This window comes from Syngnathus typhle, linkage group LG7 (genome assembly GCF_033458585.1).
Source record: "Syngnathus typhle isolate RoL2023-S1 ecotype Sweden linkage group LG7, RoL_Styp_1.0, whole genome shotgun sequence".
In the NCBI taxonomy this organism is placed as follows: Eukaryota; Metazoa; Chordata; class Actinopteri; order Syngnathiformes; family Syngnathidae; genus Syngnathus; species Syngnathus typhle.
Genome location: NC_083744.1, coordinates 15,275,354 through 15,295,540, shown reverse-complemented (window position 1 = coordinate 15,295,540; position 20,187 = coordinate 15,275,354). Strand labels below are relative to the sequence as shown.

Genomic DNA, 20,187 nt, shown 5'->3' with positions numbered 1-20,187 from the left:
AATAAGTAATACAATTAACAAACAGTTACTTCCTGATTGTTTGATTTCAAACTCAAATTAAAACAGTCCAAATTAACGAAGTCCATCATTAGTGAAAAAGTAAACAAAAACAAATGAAAAATTCCAAATTAAATTGAATTGAACTGCTGGTTCAACTTATTTTTGTATATGAAACTTTGAGTTAATACAAAATTAAAACATAGAACGTATGGCTAACGCTAATATTTGATCAATTAAATTAGACTATGAATTTATTCAAAATAAATGAATAAAAATACATTAAATGACATTGATTTGGACTGTATAGTGCAACTGATTCAACCATTTGTAAAAGATAAAAGTGCCTTAAAAATATACTAGTAATAATCACAGGCATCCCCCTGGGAAGGTGTGCCTTACAGATTGACAGATTTGATTTTCGTTTCTCCATATTTCACCACACCACACTAATCAGTAGAAAGAGTTCCGCTACGGATAATCCTCTTAAGAAACGTCTTAAACGAACAAAAAAATCTTCGGTTTCATACTACGCACAGTTTCAGGAAAGGGAGGACAAAAAAAATTCCACAGGGGAACACCAATAAAGTAGGCACGGTGTGGTGAAGTCTTATCAGCGCTTTAGGTGTGTTCAAATTGTTTTGGTCCAATTCATTTGAAAAGCAGTGGCTGATTCACGCTGACAGGGATTGTCTTTGATTAGATTGTCTCTTTTTGAAACAGTTTAAAATAAAACCTAACAAACGCAACAGCTCGAGATTCTCCTTGAAGCTCTCAGTAGAGGAAACACTGACCTCTGCTGGACATTCATGCAAACACTGGATTGTGTGAGTTAGTTCCTTCTCAATAATTTGCCATTAAAAATACCATATATAAACATGGTAAAATACAAGGAACGCGTTGATAAATATAAAATGCGTAAGAAGCAGTATATATTTATATGTTGTTGGCGCCACCTAGCCTGTTCATTTGCGTTCTCCGCTGCTTCGTCAACATTGCAGAGTCGACATGGAGGACTCGAAGGCTGCTTCATTCCCAGCTGGATATGAGAGCGACTCAAGCAGCGACGACTGGTTCATGGAGTGCCCCCCTGACAAAAAGATTTACGATATCCAGGTAAGTTTGATTTGGAAACAATAAAAAACTTCGTCATCCTACCGGAAGTAGCTCGCTTGGCTTGCCCGCCATTAGCAATGCTAACAAGTCAACCTGGCCAGTTGCGTTGCTCGATGGCCCACAAAATGAGATTACTTTCACATTTCAAAGGTCAACATTCTTGTGCAGTTGGATTGAAACAGATCACAAAGTAACTTATTTTATTATTTTGATGGTGTGCATTGATAAATGTTGCAAGCACAAACTGCAGTCACTGCACCTGGAATATCTCAATCATAAATGCAAAAGTTCTTAAAGTCTGATTCAGTTGGGTCATACTTATTAAACGAGTAGGCTTAGATTTGATGAATATGGTTTCTAAAGTAGGAATGTGCCGATTTACATTTGTTCGGACCCAAGTCCGACTCATTTGATTTGGAATATTTGCAGGAGATACTGTCTTCATCTGATTTCTTGACTTTGCAAGAAGATAAAAACAATTGTGCATTCAAATTGCTTGCATTGAATACACGATACTGTTACATAAAAACCTTTTTTTGTTGTTATTGTGACAGAATGCTGATAATACCGGGACAGAAAAAGTAAATTTGCTAAAATCGGCCATCAGAGAAGGCAACGTTGCTGCCATTGAACAGCTGCTGGACAATGGCAAGAACCTTTTCATTCCAACAACAGCAATTAAAAATGTTTTTGTGAGCCATGTAGTACTAATGTTGTGGATATTATGCACAGGCATGGATGTGGAGAGCAGCCTGGGCTTTGACTGCACTCCTCTGATGTGTGCTGTCAGTGTGGCGGACGACAATGTGGCCAAAGTGCTTCTGGACCGGGGAGCCAACGCCAACTTCAGCAAAGGTCTCTCTCGCGAACAAAATAATCACCACATAGAACCACTCCAACATTTAACTTTCACTAAGACACAGAGCAAGAAGTGTCTTTTACAGTACGGACAGTTAAACGCTCAAGTATAGTTACTAAGGCAAGAAGAACACAGCGGCACGGTCAGGCCGCTAACAACAACATGGTTCATCTGACTTTACTTAACAGCGATGACGCCAAAGAGGAAATGTTGCAGAAACACCACACCTCTGATCCATGGGAGTTGTTTTTAGTTCAGGCACTGCTTCGCCATCCTTTGCATGTGTTGCGTCAAGGTCTGCCTGCTTCGAAAAAGCCGGCGGGAACAATTCTTTCATGGCGTGAAGGCCTACAGCTTTACTCAGCGCTCAAACATCAGTCAAACATCACAAACAAATGTGCCACGCCGGCAAAACAAGATCCAAAGCAAACTATGCCATTAACACAACAGTTACATTCTCGAGCTTATGCTGGAATTTGATCAAAAGTGAGTTTACAATTTCATGGACTTGACGTTGGAGGCAGGTGTAGTAAACAACTAAATGCACCAATGGCCTTTTTTTTCCTCACGAATGAACGCATGAACGACACACATCCCGGTCGCCACACTGCTGCCTTTCCCGCTCAGCAAAATCTCTGGATCAGCATTTATTTACTCCGATCCATACACACACACATGCCGGGCTCGTCTGGTTTGCACCCACGCAAAGAATATATAAACAACAAAGACACAGTTCCACATAGACAGATGGTGAGACCCAAACACAAATAATAACACAAATAAATAACACATTGCCGGAACTAAATTGGAATTGAGCAGGAACAACTCCAGACGTCATTTGGAGCAAAAGATGCGAACGTAGTTAAATCCAATCTAAATCATAAAAAAAAAAAATGAAAATAACTTCAGTAATGTAAATCCGAACATAAGAAAATCTCAGTTGGGCGTGAGTACATGGTGCAAAAACTTTTTTGTCTGCCATTTTGTTTTGAAGCCGCCATTTAATAGTAATTGGGGACGTTGAAGCAGACGGCCACGCTTTAGGCGTCAAGTTTTACCCCATGGATGACTTTTGAAATTTTCTTCTTGAGTAAATGTGATGTTCCTGTTTGTAGGTGGCAGGACGGTGTTGATGGCCAGCTGCACTGCATCGGCAAAGGAGGACAAAATTGCTCGCTGTGTGGAGCTTCTGCTCTCCAGGAACGCCGACCCCAACATGGCGGACACGTGAGTTGGTTGGCTGCAAGGAAGTTCAATCTGGCTCAGATCTGATTCAATTGTACGATTGTTGTACAAAGGAGTCAATCAGTTCATCAACAACTAATCGATTCTCTAATTCATTAAAACGGAAAGTTGCCGCAATCTTCAAAAGTAACTCGTTTTGCCGTTCACTTTTTTTCTCGCTACGATGACAAACGCATCTTCTGTTTAGCTTACACGCTAACACACTGTTGCTCTACCAGTGCCAGGGAAGTGTTCATTTCCCTAATCAACCAAATATTTGAGCGAGGCAGTTTCGCAGCGATGACGACAAACCCCCCACGGCGCCAAGCGGCGCGTACGTTGATGTGGTTAGATTCCATCAAACGTCCGCCGTCGCTTACGTGGGAGCATCTGACCAAAAATGAACACCAGCTGCCTCTGCTTAGGTGTAAACAAACGCACTCCCAACAAACGCGGACCCCCAATTGTTCACATGCGCTCACGTTTACTCAACTGTTGAGGCGGGAAGTGGCTTTGGGCTGCCATGCACATGTGAGTCTGGGCCTGCGACTGCCGTTCCGCCCGAAAGCCGAATAAATAAATACGACATAAAGATATTCCCGCTTCTAAAACTCGCTCGCTTTTCCTGGCATTGCCCGCGGGGTCGATCTGACCTGTGACGTAACAAGATGGTTCAGTTCGCCTATTGAAACAAGTCCCGTCTACTCTGACCTTAAATCTCAACTTGACCTTTTTATGGTCGGACAGTCGCGCTGATAAGAATGATGTACGGTCCCGCTGATTGGACCGCTCGCACGGAAACCGTATGAGAAAGACCTCGCGCCGACGGTAGAAACGGACGACGCGAGCGTTCCCCGTTCCCACTGCTCCAAGAGGAAGTGCGCCGTGGTGAAGTGAGTAGGAATGTGCGCAAATTGACATCAAACATTAACTTTTGTCTACGCGAGGGTGATTAATTTGACTGTTTGCCGTCACGCTGTTTGACCAGCGCCGAGTCTTTCCCAGACGACTCACTAAATCACCGCTGCAAGTCAACAGTGAGCTCGCCGCGGACGTATGATGTGAAAAAAAAAAAGTGACTGATGTACAGTACAGTGTTTGTCTCAACACTCATCAAGTGCGATTGCTGTTATTGAAAGAGGAATTGTCTTTAGCTTATATCACAGTCCACCAGTTTAAAAAAAAAAAAAAAAAAAGTCAAAATTACCGTGATGTTTTTTCAGGGTGAGAACTTTATTTAAATAGTCCAAATGCAAAATTCTTGCGAAAGTCAGAGCACGGTTAACAATGTTAAAAGTGTGTAAATTCTCATGTTTTTTTTTTTTTTTTAGGTCTCAGATGACATGCCTGATGCTAGCCGCCAAAGACAACTACTGCAAGGTCCTCAACCTGCTGGCGTCTCACGGAGCCGACCTCAATATGCAAAACGCCAACGGATACACCGTATGTGACATTGTTGCGGTTCCTCGTGCGTGCGTGCGTGTAACCACGGTAACGTTTCAGGCCTTGTCGGTGGCCGTGCACCACGGCCGGGAAAAGGCCGTGCTGAAGCTCCTCCAGCTGGGAGCCGACAGCAGCATCGCCACCACCGAGGGGAAAAGTCCCGCTGAGCTAGCTTTGCTTCTCAAGCACACGCAGGTGGCGTCATCATGGATTCTCCAACTTCTGTCTGACCTATTCCACTTCAATGAATGCTTTTGTGTGTTCAACCTGCTTGTTTCGAAGTGTTCAGTTTCTTCCAAAATCCGTGCAGATCGCCAGGATTCTCTCCTCAGCATTGAACGTCGATCCCGTGCTACCTTTCAACTCCACGAAGGAAAGCCTTTCTACGATTGTCAAGTCCAACACGCCATCTTTTGCCGAAAGGTAAAACACCACCAGTTCACACGGAGCTGGCTGTCTTCCCTGAACACAGCGATAATTCTTGTGTTTGGTGCCCTCTGTTGGATTCTCTCAGCAACTGCAGGAAGCACAATTATTTTGCTCTGATAAACACGAAATCAAATCCCTCAAAGTCACACTGTTTCTTTTTACGCACCAGCGTGCCCAAGCTGGATGAGCTGGAGCTCCTTCTTCACGGCCTGGATCTCGACTACCTCATCGACATCATGCATGTACGTCAACGCTGCTCGTATTTTGTCTCCACTTTCTTCCGAGCGTTAGGCTAACAAAAAACGCTTCGACACATTTCACATCATCCCTGGCTCCGACAAATTTCCAGGGTGGCCTTCCCACATCTCCCTGATGTCATCATATTGATTAATGATATCACGCGGTCTATCTTATTAGCTCCACAGGTGAGATGTTACAGTAGCAGCTGTGCGGCGCTCGCTATGACATTTTCATGTAATGAGGTGTGCAGTTTACATATTTTACTAGCACGGTACCTTGAGGGGGCTCAGTTTGACAGATGCTGGTGCCGGCCATGCAGGCGCATCGCTCAAGTTGTGCCGTGCTCCCTCTCCCTCACAGGATAAGGACATCACCTGGAGCAAGCTGCTGACTATGGAGGAGGAGGACCTGGAGAAGGTAGAGGGTGACAGTTCACATGAGGATGAGGGTAGCTCATGCTGCACACGTATGACTGATACGCTCCTGTGATTATCGCTTCATGTTTGGCAGCATGTTAGGAATTTGACATTGTCGTCTTCATGAGAAAGCTAACCATGTGAGCCATTTAAAAGAAAGAAAAAAAATCTACTTCTCTATGTGCCCACTTCTATTATACATTTTGTAGTTTATAAAAGAACTATATGAAAAGAAAAATATTCTCGATCCAAAAATGTTCCCTGAGCCCATTTATAATCTTATAGGTCGGAATCACAGAACCAGCAGACCAGAAGAAGGTTCTGAGCGCTCTGCAGCAGATGCATTTGGACAAACTGGACCTGGGCACCATCGAGCAACTCGGAGCGACAGACAGCGGGTTCGTACAACGTCTTGCCTCCCAGTCCGTAATTCTGGGCCAACATAGTCGAATAGCATCAAGCCAGTCGTTCCTCCCCCACTGGAAGTCGTCCATCATACCTGCGAGCATCTCTCATCCTCATTTGCGATCATCTAAACCTTTGCTAATGGTTTAAGTGGAGCCCTAATGATTTGTAAGGCGAGAGGCGACATGAGCTCGCCGCGGAGTCGTCTCGGAGCACCCAATTGCTCCGCGAAGACTCGGCGGACTGACGTCAAGAGACAGAAGGATGGTGGAAGGCTTGACCAGGGCCGGGCGGGCCTCACCACTTAGCGACATGGAGAACTTTTGATCAATTGAACGGGGAATCTCAAGATCACTTTTGTGAAAAGCAAAACACAATTTATAGGTTGTTCATGGATCCCAAGTTGGATGTAATAAAACAAACTAAATTAAAAAAAAAAAGTATTGTTAAAATGTATTAACTTAGAATAATAAATAAGAAAAAAATGTCTTGAAGAGCAACCAAAACGAGGAACTTAAAATGGATAAAAAAAAATAAAAAAAATTGACAGGCAGGCTCACCCATTTTTTCCCTGCGTAAAACAACAAAGCGTAACATAACATGAGCTATTTGTGCGGGCGTGCTGTCATCGCCGCGCTAGACAAACTAGGAGTAGGGGAGAAGGGAGGCTGCGCCGCCTGACACTGTTTACACGGCTCACCCTGACGGAGTGCGCAGATGGAGCGCTAAGATAACAACTATCAATAAGTCGCGCTGTCCGCTCGAAGGAAAAGCCATCACTTCTTCGGCCAGCCACCTGTTTGCTGCTGCGGCGCTCCTCATTTTAGATAATCACTATCGTTTGTATCCATCCGATAAACCTTTTGTGTGTTCTTCAGATGCGAGGAGCTGCTCAACTTCCTGATCAAGCTGAAGCAGCAATGCTGCTGTCTGACGGAAACCATTCAGGACACCACCCGCCGCCTCCCCCTGCAGGTCTTCAAGGTACACCGCATGTTTGGACACGTGCGTCGTCATCCAATCAGGTTCAATATAATGCGGAGCTAAAAAAATTGCTTTTGTGTGCAGCTGGTCTTCACCCTGGACCACAAGAGGGAGGCCCAGGACGTGTGCAGCCAACTCATGATGCAGACCAAAGACCTGCAGACCGAAGTCAACTGCCTGCACAATCTGCTCTGCCAGGTCGGTAAACTTGTGCATACTGTATGCGAATGTTGACAAGCTCCAGCACGCGTGTGTGTGTGTTCGTGGCAGACTTTAGCGTGACAGGAGCGAATCCTCACAGCTAATAAGTCAGCACCACCGTGACACAGCCCTGTCAGCACACCGACACCAGGAGGAGGGAAGATGGGGGGGAGGGAGGGGGTCAGCGTCGGTGATGCAGGTTGTGGGGTGACGGAATTTAGAGGGCTGATGGGTAGGGTCCGGGTTGAGGGGTGTGTAGGTTGAAGGAGACAAATTGGGGGGGGGTTACCTCAGCTGTGTCATGTCTCAATGGGGTCCTTACCTACAAAGGTACCTGTAGCAAAGTTATGTGGGTCTGAGCTGGAGGTTGTGGAGAGCACAGTTCTGAAGGTCTGTTGGGGCGGGGGCTGGAAATGGGTCGGTCCAACTATTGACATTACTGTCGAGCCCCAAGTGGACTAAAATAAATGGCTTTCCCACACAGATGAACAAGGCCCCAAATAGCTGTCGAGTTCCTCCGCCCGTCGCCCGCGGGGAGAGGACACTGCCGGCCGTCGTGAGCGTCGCCGCAGCCGCACTGGGGGTGACCCTCCTCTTCCTCAGCCGTGGCTATCTGCCCAAGTTAGGGAACATCTTCACATTCTTGTAATCGATAATACCGTTATGGCAAACCACACGCATTTATTTGTATGATGCAAGCAAGACTTCTTGTAAAGTTGAATCCTGTTTTATTTCTTTTATATAATTAGCTTGTGGTCTTGGAAAACATCATTTTACAAGGGTATGTTCAAATGTATACGTTTTAGGAGTTCTGAAGGAAATATGTTGATAAAGAAGTTTCAAATGGCCAAAGTATTTGTTTCCTGAAATGCATCGAAGCAAAAGCGCTTTTCAAAAAGCAGCACAATTTGACGCATGATGTCCTTTACAATCAGATTTCTTCCACTGCCTTTTATTTTTCAGATCCAAAGTCGCGTCATTCAACTTCACTTTGAGGTGCTTCTGATTGATTATAAGTGCGCCTTATTGTCCGAAAAATACGGTAATCGGGAAAACGCCAGCCAATTGGCATTGTCATTGTTTTGAAAAGGCCAAGTAATAATCAGCTCCTCCATAAATTAGTCATAAAGCGAGTCAGGAAATTAATGTGATTGGAACATTCCAGCGTCGCGGCAACTTTGCGCGCGTCTCGGCCACCCAAGCAGAACGACGTGAAGACTCGTTGGTGCTTCCCGCCCCGTTGCGCCGCCGCCTCTCATTTGCCACTCGTGCTCTCGGCGGACATGCAACAAAAGTGATCCTGCGCGACCGTCATGAACGCCTCGGCGTGTGGACTATGTTGGTGCGTGTGCGCGACCGTGTGTGTGCTGAGTGTCGACGCGTCTTGGTGGTGAGTTTGCATCACGGCGCTGCTCTGAAAGTTTGTAGCATTTTTTTTTTTATTTTTATTGGATGCCTTTGCATGAATTGCTTGTCATGACGTTTTCTTGGCTGCAGGTTCACATTGTTGCATTTGACCTTTTGCTGTACTTTGCCCTCATCATTTTTTTGTCATTCCACTAAAGTTATCAAATGTTCTTGCTGCTGTCTATTGAAAGCTTTTATGGCATCTTTACAAGTCTCAACCGGTCTCTTGGGGCTTTTTCCCTTCACGGCAAACATTTCAACACCTCTTGCAATAATCATACACGTCTGTCGACTATAGCCTCTCGATTATTAATTCCTCGTGTGGACATGAAGCCAATTCCAGAATATAATCACTTGTTTGAGCAAATTCTAGAACCTGGAAAACTGCTTTGTAGATGTAAGTGATTATGATTATCATCATTAGTGTGCTTTTTTTTTTTTTTTTTTTACTCTGCTTTGGCAAAGTGGACAATACGATAGTGTACTTTGTCTTCGTGTTATTGAAACTTACATTTGAATATTTATTTATCATTTGAATGTTCACTCATGTGGTGAAGTGTAGCTGCTGCCTGGTTACCTTCCAAACAGGTACATGAGCACTCTGGGCTCTCGCGTGATGTGCGACAACATCCCGGGGCTGGTGAGCGAGCAGCGGCAGCTGTGTCGCCAGCATCCCCGAGTGATGCAAGCCATCGGCGCCGGCGTGCAGGACTGGATCTCCGAGTGCCAGCACCAGTTTCGCAATCACCGCTGGAACTGCAACACGGTGGCGCGGGACCACAGTCTGTTTGGACGCTTGCTGCTGCGCGGTGAGTCCGGGACGGGTTGTTATCGTCACGGGTCCGGACGCTGATGGCGCCCGCTCCCCCTCAGGCAGCCGCGAGGTGGCTTTCATATACGCCATCTCGTCGGCGGGCGTGGTGCACACGCTGGCGCGAGCGTGCAGCCGCGGCGAGCTGGACTCTTGTTCCTGCGACCCGCGTAAGACGGGTTCTTGGAGGGACCGGGTCGGTGTCTTCGACTGGGGCGGCTGCAGTGACCACGTGGAGCACGCCGCCCGCTTCGGACACGCTTTTGTGGACGCCAAGGAGAGAAAAGAGCCCGACGCGCGTGCCCTGATCAACCTCCACAACAACAGGGCCGGGCGCAAGGTGACGTCACGTCCCGCCCCTTGTTCCTTTATACATGACGTCACTCAGGTGTCACCTTAGGAAGAGTAACGTTAAAAAAGGGAATTTTACGAGTGGATGAGTGGTCAACAAATATTTTGTATGACATGACATAGCAGCGTAACATGTGACTTGTGTTTTTTACACGCCCATCAGGCAGTGAAGCGTCTCCTGAGCCTGGAGTGCAAGTGCCACGGCGTGAGCGGCTCATGCAGCGCGCGCACCTGCTGGCTGGCCATGGCCGACTTCCGCCGAACCGGAGACGAACTTAGGCGCAAATATGAGCGCGCCGTCCACGTTGCCGTCAACCAGTACGGAGCGGCTTTGACGACGCTGGGTGCGTGGGGAAGACGCACGGCGCCTGGGAAGAATCAACTGGTCTACTCTGACGAATCTCCGGACTTCTGTGTGCCCGACCACGACGCAGGTTATCCTAAAAGCGCAATCGGTGACGCTGAATTGCCGTGGGCGTTTCAACACTGTGACGCACGTCTCCCTCACAGGGTCCTTGGGCACGGGCGGGCGGCGGTGCAACGTGACGTCTCGGGGCGCAGACAGCTGCTCGGTCATGTGCTGCGGGAGAGGTTACGACACGGCGCGGGTGAGCCGCAGCGCCAAGTGCGAGTGCAAATTCCACTGGTGCTGCGCCGTGCACTGCAGTGACTGCCACCAGGTGATGGACGTGCGCACCTGTAAAGACCATACGTGAACGTTATTGTCAGCAAAATTGAAACTCGCTCATATAACCCGGACACTGTTCTTAAAAGTTTTTTCCCCACTAAAATGTATTTATTCAATTTATTTATTGTTTTATTCCTCCTCCTGTTTGAAACGATGACGACCCCGCTATCGGGTTAGTGTATGCGAGTCGTACTTTCTTGTCTTATTTTTTTTTTATGTGGTAGTGTTTTGATTCTTCATTGTTCAATTAATTTTGTAAATAAAAAGTCCAAAAATATTTCGTATACTACCACCATGAAATAATATATACATTTTAATCCACATACATTAAACATTTTAATTTACTATATAAGATATTTATAATTACATGAAATAAAGTATAAATAGAACACGAGAATGTGTTATTTCTTTAAAGATAACTATAAAAAGCCAGTGGAGTCGCCCTCTGCGGGCTAGATTAGGAAATACACGTCATAAGCAGGCTTGGGTGAGTGTTATGTCGCCCTCTGGTGGGCAACATTAAACAGCTCAATAGGCCTCTGTAAATGACAACAGCAGACAAACACCAGGTTTTGAGTTTTCTGTTTTATTTAAGGTTCATCTTGCAGACCTGCAGAGGACAGTTTAACTTCCTTTTAAGCGCCTCAATTTCTCCGTTTTTTTTCTTTCCTCTTCAAGGCATTGTGTTAAAACCCTATTCATGACTGTGGCAGTTTCTCCCATTTTGATCATTGTGAGTCAATACTGTTAAACGGGGGACAGCGGAAAACGAGGGTCACAAATTAAGACTTGAAAAGAAGAAGAAAGGCGAAAGGTGGTAGGGGATAAAGTCAAGATGATGGGGAGAAAAAAGGCTGAGATTCACCACTACAGTACTTTGTATTGCAGCACCTTTCTTTGTGACACACAATAACGTACCCCCCAGACATGACAGCTAGGGAAATAAATTAACTGTGGTCACAAGATTGATAAAGAACAGACGCTCAAAGTGTCATGAAATGCAGAACTATTAAATGACCATCCACTAGATGGCAGAAGATACATCAAATTTATGTATCCACTATTTGAGATCTCTTTTTGGTGGTATGCCGGGCTGGGAGATTGACAGTGACACGACTTGCAGCCAAGGAGCACTCCATTTGCTTAGCTGGACGTTCAAATCATTATTTTGTCATTAATTAGGGCTTTGCAGCCACAAATGAGTGTTTCATGCCCGTGGTATCTAATTAGCATTGTGGACCAAAATCATTAGCATTTCGTGGCACAGTATTTCACCAACACAAATATCTACTTTGCTGTCACAAATGAGTACTTAATGTACACGTTTATTTTGCGGTCCCAAATTAGTCGTTGGTGCGTATTTTATACCCAATTATTGATTTTTTGTATTTCCTGGCCACAAATGATTTTGTGCATGTTTCAAGTGTCATTCATCCCTTACATGTCATGTCTGGGCCTCTCTAATATTGCAATCATAGACATGAGAGCTCACCTCCTCCATGCACCCGAACCCTGTTCTCTCTCCGCTCCATTAAGGCTTCAATTAAGCCCTCGCGGGTGGACAAGGTGGGGCGAGGGGCCGATCGCTCCCAACCTAGCCTCCCTAGTTAGTACTTAAATCCTCCTCTTCTCCCATCGAGTTTTCCTTCTATTTACTTGGTGGCCGTCCATGTTAGGGCTAGGCTACTGTAGGTACCACACGGTGGCACTGTGAGTAAGGAGTCTAACCCTCGTGCTCAGGATATGTGCCACCATTTCCCGCGGGGGCGGACTCCCCCTCTCACTTACACGACCCTCCCCAGCAATCGGGCACTGCTCTACCCTCTGATACAGAGGTTCAGCAAAAATGTCCCCAGCAGAGCGAATCCGGGCCTCGCGAGCCGGGGGTCCTTTTGGTGTCTCCCTCCACCTTACGGGGAGCCCTGTGCATACCCTGCGCCCTGTAATTCCCCGAAGCCTATCCCGCGTCGCCCCTCGGCAAGCAATAACGCCAGGCGACAACTCTCATCCTTGATTCACAGCTTGCTTTGCTCCGAATATAAAATTGATGGCGCCGTCTGTCCAACAATGGTTCACACTTTAGGTTAGTTATGTTTAAAAAGAAGACCCTCACTTAAGCTTAATTGAATCTTTTGTCAGTTTTAGGGTGCTCAGTGCTATGTTGGAGTCCCCCCTCTCCCCCATCTAGGTCTAAGAAGTGGTGACGGTAGCAGATGGAGGTTATGATGGATCATTCGTGTGCCACAATCAAAAATAAAAGAGAAAAAAGTGGACCAAAAGAAAGCATAGTTGTTACTTTGTTAATCATTTTTCATACTCTGCAGATTGATGTGTTTCGCTTTTGAGGGGGCGGGGGTACATCATGACTGGGGTCAATGGGTGTAGTCTTGTATTCAGTGGCGGTCCGCAGCGGCACTCTGTAGCAACTCTGTGGCGGGCTGTCCCGGGGGTCTGAAGGCCGTCTGGAAGCCTGGCGGGGGGGAGTGGAAATGGCTGGCGGGGCTTGCTGTGGCGGGGGGCAGGTAGGGGGCCCAGCCGGCAGCGGCGGCTCTGTGGTGGAGGGGGAGGTGGCCATCTAGGATGGCGCTGTGGAGGGGCTGGGGGGTGGGCGCCGCCACTGAGCCGGCCGGACCGTCCATCTCCGTGAGCGCCTGCAGGGACTTGAGCCAGTGTGGGGGGTTGTCGTCCTGGAGACAGTCTAAACTGGTCCCCGCCGAGGCCGGGATGCCTGCACAGAATAGGAGTACAAAGTAGGCATCAGAACCGAGGCGCCCACCTACTGAACTGGCTCGCCGGCCCTTTGGTGTGCTTAGCCGTGTCCGACCAACCTGTGATGATAGCGGGGTCCATCCAACTGGCGGTGCTGTCCCAGCTCAGGCTGTGCGAAATGCCCGCCGGACCGCCAATGTGGTTAACACTGTTTGAGGACGACGAGGACGAAGAGGACGACGAGTTGGGAAGGCCTCCGAAGTTGATGTTGATGTTGGGCAGGAGTGCTCGGAGGCCATCTTGCCACTCTTTCACATTTAGGCCTTCTATAGAGCCGCTGTTTTCTGCAAGAGGGCAAACCACACACAAACATCTGAGCCATGATTACCTGAGCAACTGTGATGTCATTTCTAGTCCTCAGACAGCGGGTGGCAAAATGGTTGCACACAATAACGAGATGGATTAAGATAAAAAGGGAGTGGGGCATTAGTAGTGGTCAGGAGTGTCGCATCCAAACATCTAAAGGCAACGGCCGTGTCAACTGTTCATTTTAGCTTAAAAAGCGGACAGTGGGCCGCTAATGCATTTTGGGCGGCGTACCTGAGATGGGGATCCCTCCCAGACCTGTGCTATGCTGAGGAGGCAGATTCAGGTCCAAGAAATTACTGTGTGAGGCAGCACTGGCTGAGTGGTTCAAGTGTGTGAGGTTATTCCGCGAGGGGATGCCCATCCAGGGGGGTCTGCCTTGCTGCTGTTGCTGTTGACTAGTCTGGCTGCTATGAGTGCCGGGGAAACTGCAGGAACTGTAGATGGCTCTGTGGTGGATCTGGGGGATGCGGGGCACGCCGCCGGGGAAGTGGTGAGAGTTGCCGGCGTTGCCGTTCGGGGGCAGCAGGCCGGGCCCGTGATTGATCCCCTGGACGAAAGGGCCCGGGGAGGCGGGGCTCCGGTCCTGCACCGACAGCTCCTTCTCGATCAGGTCGGCCAGCGCTTTGCGGGTGACGTCGAACGGATCGAAGCCCAGGTCGTCGTCCTGCTGTTTGCTGGACGAGCCGAAGCCGAAGGCCGCCTGCCAGTCCGTGGACGACGACACTGGTATCGTGTCTGCCAAGAGAGCAAACGTGGATGTTACTGGAGGAACGACTGAAGCGGCAAAGCACTTTTTCTCTAGGCAAAGCGAAGACCTGTGCGAACTAATTGATTCCCCTGTCGTGTACTACGGCTGACATTTGGCCACAGAGGTTGCGGCAAAGCAATTTTCCAATTAGATATGGCTTTGGCTGGCCTGACTACAAAGAGGTATGTTTCTGTATACTCAATTATCACAAGCAAAAAACAAATGTAGACCCAAGAGCAGAGAGAGATAAAATTCCAGCACACACACGCACGTTCTGTCCCTTTCTCCGCCTCAAGTGAACAAACAAACAAACTATTCAGCCAGATAGCTACAGCTTGTGAAAGAAACTGTTATAATTCCAAGCACTTCATTGGCCTTTATCCGAGACTCGAGCACTTTTCAGACCCTGAGAACACAACATTAGCATTCAAGCGTTTGAAGAATGCCAAGCACCTCACGTATTTCACAATCACTGGCACATGGAGAAACACACGCGGCAAATTGTATCTGCCGTTAATAGGTGCATCATATTTGTTCTCAGTTAACTGTCAGTCATTTGCGTGGTCAATTTATGAGCACAATGACAGACTTGAGACACCAAAGAGACCGTGTGACTTCACTTTGGTCCTAAAAATGTCAATGGGGTGTGCGCTCAAGGACAACATTAATTCAGCTACCGCTAAGCGTGATAGCAGTCTACGCAATTCATCCTGTCCCAATGGTATTTGCCAACGACACAAACCAGCAAGGAGCATCTTTAAACCTGCACCTTTATTGGGCTGCGCAGATCCTCCAGCTGACTTAAGTGTGTCCCAGCCAACAACGACCACAAAAACAAGAAGGAAAAAAAATCTTGCGTTACCTGACGTAAAGAGGCTGTGCGGTTCCGGAGTCATGGGCCAGTCAGAAGTTCGGGAGTTGCTAGGAAATGGGGGCAGACCACTGGGGAGGGGGTTGGGGTGTCTGAAATTGCTGTTGTCCGAGAAGAGCGACTGTGACTCGGCCGCTGCGCCCTCGAAGGGCGAGCGGGCCGTCAGATCCGACACGCTGATGGGCACCACCAGGCTAGGCTTGCTTAAACCCGGAGGAGGAGACGGGGAGTCGCTTGCGGCTATCTGGAAGGGGGGACAGAGAGAGAGAAAGGGACATTGCGCTGGTTTTCTTGTCCAACTCGTTCATTGGGGGGAAAAAGAATTCTCTGAAGCGGTTCTACCTGTTGTAGGGTATCTCCATTCACCATAGCGATTGACTCGGAAGCCTTGTCACTGGGACTGCAGGCGCATGATTTAGTGCATTAATAGCACGCCAGAAATGTAAAGCCTTTCGTGATACGTGGCGCTAGAGTGTCGCCCCGTCCTACCTGTTGCTGTCACAGTTTGAGGAGAAGGGCGACATGGCAGTGCATTGGCCAGGACCCAGGTCTGTATCCAAACCGTCTGAGGCGAGACCCTCTTGGTCCAGATAGTCTAGCAGCGGAGGGGACTTGCGGTCCTCTGAAAGGCCATTGGCTAGTTTGCTATGCCCTGACAACGTGGGCCACCCATCTTTACCGTTGCTACTGTTTTGTCTGTCAGACGACAATTTTTTTTTTTTTTAAAAAGTGAGGCATCACAACAAAAGCAGACGGCAGAAAGGGGAAAGAAAAGGCTGACCTTTGCGTTAAGCCCGATTTACTCTTTGATTTTTCTGTACCACATGCCGGAGGTTGTAGAAAGCTAGGGTTTAGTTTATACAAGTCTTGGAGGAGTTTTTGCTCATATTCTTGATGTTTCCCAGCCTGAAAAGAGAAAGTTAAAAAAAAAAGAGTCAATGTAAATCAATAACCAAAGCGGGGTGACGACACACCATCACCAATTGCATTACCTGCATTTCGTCTTTAGTGAAGCTAGCTGCTTCATCTCCTAGCTCATGTAGATACATACAATCGGGTTTAGGACACTGCATACTTTTAAGGAAGTAACTGCAGTACTTTGTCGTGCCTAAAGAAGCCTGCCGGAGGAAAGTCAAAATTTAAATAAGAGCAACTTAAACACGATTGCTGTCCTTTCCGGGGCGCTTACCTTGAGTGTTCTACCATCCACCACCACGTTGTTGACGCACTGTATGGCCCGAAGAGCGTCCTCGGGGCGGACGTAGGTGACATACGCGCTGGCGCTCGGTCCCTGGACCATCAGAAGGATGAAGAGGAGACAAATCAGACAGACAGCTGCTGCAACCATTGAGTTTTTGCTGTAGTGTTGCGATTCCAAAGAGAAATGAAAGTCCCTCAAAATGTCTCGCAAATTTGCTCATTTTGGTTCGGCATAACAATCCAAGAGAACCAAAACGACTCATAGCAAATTAAGCGATCTAACAGAAGTCTTTAGTTGAACCACAGAAGAACTAAAGTTTGATTGAACGTGACCAAAAGGTGATACTCCCCAAAACCTGTACAAAATTATTCAAAGCAACAGAATACAAGTCTATGAAAGCAGTCTGGGGCGGGGGAAAAGAAGACAAAATGCTATAATGTCTATGAACTCACCTGTGAGCCTGCATATGATGTACTATTGTTGATAACTACTTTATGGATCTTCCCAAACCTACCAAAATATTCTGGTCGTTTTAGGACCTGTAGGCGCAACCAAAACACTCGTGAGCCCATTCCATATACAATCATTATCTTTAACGCTAATTTCACATCAGCACATCTCACGGTTCGACGCGCTCACCTCGGGGTCGGCGAGGCGCTGTGAGAGTCCCACCACGAAGACCAGGTTTCTCTGAACAACTCGAACGCTGGCCAAGTGCTTGCGGTTCTCCGTCACCTTCTGCTTCTTCTCGTTCTGTTTCTGCTTCTTTTCGTTCTTTATCCTCTGGATCTCCTCCTGTGACAGAGGCTTGTACACGGCGGGGTCCTCTGGGTATGGCTGCGGAAAAGACAGCAAACGTCAAGGATGGAGTCAAGCGTTGCCATGTCAGCCATTAAAACAGGTTTGGCTGAATTTACGCTTAAGTCGCGACGGGCTGTGGCGTAGTCTGCCACTAATGCAGTAGTAAAGTCACTATTCCAGTAAAACTTTACATAAAAGGCCTAGGCCATAAATAAAACACTCTCATACAAAAACATTAGGCATGCTCGACGCCAACTTAACCTTGGTAACCTCGAAACGAGTGATGTCAGTCCCCTGTGTTCTATTTGTTTGCATATTATTGAGTTGAAGGAACTAAGACATATTTTTTCATAGGCTTGCATGAAATCTGGCCTTTCAAGTCAGGATAATACAAAACATATTTAAATATTGAAATTTTAAGGAACTTCAATTGAGTCAATTCCTGGTTTATTAAGTGAGTCTTCCTCACTTTTCTGCAGGCCGGGCAAAGGCCGTTCTCGTCTGTGCGGATACGGTGCCAGCAGAAGCGGCAGATCTGGTAGCCGCAGGTGCAGGGGAAGAAGTTGACGTCGTCGATCTCCAGCGGCTCCATGCACAGGGGGCACTCCATGGGGTCGTCCTTCATTTCGGGGCTATGGGACATCCTACGGCGCGCGGTGGTGCTGAGCGTTGAAGCGGTCACGGAGCGCAGAGCTGCGAGGAGGAAAGAAAGTTCAAAATCGAGCCATACTGTTTTGTAGCGAGGCACAATTCGGATCCTCGACGCGAACGTGTCCCCCTACGTGGTTGCTTTTAAACGCAATAGCTATCTGTTCCACTGCAGGTGTCGCCTGAGTGGTTTGACATTCACGAGCTTGAGCTGCAAAGCCACCGGGCGCTTTGCGAGAAGGGGGAATGCAGGACACTGGAAAGCTGTGAAAAAGGGGACGTCAGGCGTAAAAGCAGTGGCGGACATCTGCAAAGGGTCACACAAGGTCACATCAAAACTACCAATCGTTTGGGAAATCTTGTCAAGTCATCCATTTTCTACCGTGCTTGCGAACATTAGAGTCTCAGGTGAGCTGGAGTTCATATCCCTTATGAACTTCTCATTTCACAAACGTGAGAACCACCGATCCGACGTGCTACCTCAAACCAAATCCATCCATTCATGAGAGGCGGGGTACATACACCAGGCAGCCAATTGTGCAAATAGGCTACGCTCACACTTGAGATCGATTCAGATTTTTTTTTTTTTGCCCATATGTGACACGTATCAGATTCTCGTTAGAAGTGTAAACACAGTGTAATCATAGCCATAAACAAACTACACTTTCAATTCGGAGCCTTCGAGAACCTAATTTGCATGTTTTTGGATTACACAAAAAAAATGGTGTAAAAAAACCAGAGCAGAGATTGAGAGCAGAGTTTTGAGCCTGGAACCTCAGAAATACAAGCCGAGCCCTGCAGCATTAAATGAAGACCCAGTTAAGCAACTCAAAATTTGACCGAAACGCCCCAAAAACAATCCAACCGGGTCCCAAGCTCAAATTTAGCACATAACATGACTATTGATGTGATAAAGTCGTGCTTATCTCGGTTTGCTCCAGCGATACCTAACGCCTCGTACACATCGGCAGTGATTGTGTATAAATAACGTGTTGTTAGCAGTCATGCTCTACTTAGTATGTGACAACACGGGCTGCCAGAACTTGGGAGACCGATCAAGATTTGTGGAGCCCAAAGAAAGCATTACGAAGGGGAGGAAAATAAACAGCAGCATTTCAAATGCAGTCCGCGCTGACGGCAATGCAGTTCTTAAGCCATTGTTTGGCCGGCGGACAGTACGAGCAAAGTGTGTCCCATCTTCCGAATGGTACCTTCTTAACAGATGTTATTTGAGCAGCACCGAGGAGAAGCTAACATTAGCCACATTCGCATAAAGGGAAGCTGATTTTATATAAGAAGGCAGGGAGACAGAGGGGGGAAAAGGCGTCCGTAGGGTGGGCGGCGGAGATTGGTAACATCCAAAATGTGCATGCGCAATCAGAGTTTCAACACGACACTGATATTAACTACTTTATAAAACGGTTGACAGTGACACGACGTGACGTTTCCCCCCCCTTTACATATTGACAGCTCGCTTGTAGACAACCACCTAGCATCAGCTAGCCTCGGGATGCTAACATCGGAGACGTACGGCGGAGGCTTACGGACGCGGCCTACGAATGCTAACAGGGAGCTGGGCGCAACTTGACCGCGGATAAAACGTTTGACAGCGCTCTTACTGGCTCGGGGACACACCGGCGGGTTTCGAACGGATTCGAGGATCAGCAACGGCTCGGCGACTTAACAAATGGAGCCTTTTGGCGATTGGGAGGGGGGGGTGAAGGCGAGTTAGCTCGTCTTAGCAAGTTGGCTTACCTTAGCGTTACTTACCCTGTCCGTATTTAGCTTAGGATTCCACTCCAAGAGAGTCACACCGAATTGGGCGGGGACTGCGAGCCAATGTGTGTGTAATGTCAAAATATCTCGAAGCGGTCACTTGGGACAACCGTAGATGTGTTGTTCCGTTTAATTAAAAGCTGTAAAGGTGTTTTTTGCCCCTGTCTTATCTTAGTATTGAGGAGACAATTTACGCTCAAACCACCATCTTAGCTAGCATTAAAATAGGAAGGAGGGAGTGGAGTAGTATCCGACGTCACGGAGTCTGCGCAATGACAACGGTGCATTTTGGGGGATGGAGTTTTTGGTATACTTCACGCAGCTGCAAAAAGCTGTAATTGTGATAAAATCATTCATCAACATTTAATAAAATATTTTTTGAATGTTTGGTATTATTATAGCCCATTATTTTGCACACCCAATATTATTATTCCTATGTACTACATAAAAGTATCTCACAAAACTGAATACACCTGTCATAGATTTTTAAATA

The 20,187-nt window shown here is 47.2% G+C and overlaps 3 protein-coding genes across 6 annotated transcripts; 2 read left to right on the top strand and 1 right to left on the bottom strand.

Moving 5' to 3' along the window:
- Positions 1 to 806: 806 nt before the first annotated feature.
- Positions 807 to 8,166, top strand: asz1 (ankyrin repeat, SAM and basic leucine zipper domain containing 1). Its single transcript, XM_061282644.1, has 14 exons — positions 807 to 824; positions 958 to 1,113; positions 1,668 to 1,761; positions 1,846 to 1,968; positions 3,088 to 3,199; positions 4,528 to 4,639; positions 4,700 to 4,834; positions 4,950 to 5,062; positions 5,238 to 5,310; positions 5,669 to 5,725; positions 6,010 to 6,122; positions 7,008 to 7,113; positions 7,198 to 7,311; positions 7,799 to 8,166. Exons 1-14 carry the CDS (start codon positions 807 to 809, stop codon positions 7,961 to 7,963), a joined length of 1,491 nt encoding a protein of 496 aa, XP_061138628.1. The 3' UTR covers positions 7,964 to 8,166.
- A 119-nt stretch (positions 8,167 to 8,285) lies between these two features.
- On the top strand, positions 8,286 to 10,691 carry wnt2 (wingless-type MMTV integration site family member 2). 2 transcript variants are annotated; one of them, XM_061284194.1, is made up of 5 exons: positions 8,286 to 8,704; positions 9,310 to 9,530; positions 9,595 to 9,872; positions 10,047 to 10,317; positions 10,394 to 10,691. In XM_061284194.1, the coding sequence occupies exons 1-5, from the start codon at positions 8,628 to 8,630 to the stop codon at positions 10,597 to 10,599; spliced, it is 1,053 nt and encodes a 350-aa protein (XP_061140178.1). In that variant the 5' UTR covers positions 8,286 to 8,627; the 3' UTR covers positions 10,600 to 10,691. The 2 variants fall into 2 exon arrangements, with proteins under 2 accessions (XP_061140178.1, XP_061140179.1); XM_061284195.1 differs by having other exon boundaries at positions 8,286 to 9,118.
- A 450-nt stretch (positions 10,692 to 11,141) lies between these two features.
- cnot4a (CCR4-NOT transcription complex, subunit 4a) lies at positions 11,142 to 19,932 on the bottom strand. 3 transcript variants are annotated; one of them, XM_061284192.1, is made up of 13 exons: positions 19,674 to 19,932; positions 17,740 to 17,963; positions 17,109 to 17,306; positions 16,923 to 17,008; positions 16,458 to 16,566; positions 16,261 to 16,386; positions 16,050 to 16,174; positions 15,758 to 15,964; positions 15,611 to 15,668; positions 15,260 to 15,512; positions 13,881 to 14,384; positions 13,400 to 13,624; positions 11,142 to 13,299 (listed from the first exon to the last, which is right to left on the bottom strand). In XM_061284192.1, the coding sequence occupies exons 2-13, from the start codon at positions 17,911 to 17,913 to the stop codon at positions 12,965 to 12,967; spliced, it is 2,400 nt and encodes a 799-aa protein (XP_061140176.1). In that variant the 5' UTR covers positions 17,914 to 17,963; positions 19,674 to 19,932; the 3' UTR covers positions 11,142 to 12,964. The 3 variants fall into 3 exon arrangements, with proteins under 3 accessions (XP_061140176.1, XP_061140175.1, XP_061140177.1); XM_061284191.1 differs by having other exon boundaries at positions 19,689 to 19,932; XM_061284193.1 differs by having other exon boundaries at positions 16,458 to 16,559; positions 16,922 to 17,008; positions 19,689 to 19,931.
- Positions 19,933 to 20,187: the final 255 nt, after the last annotated feature.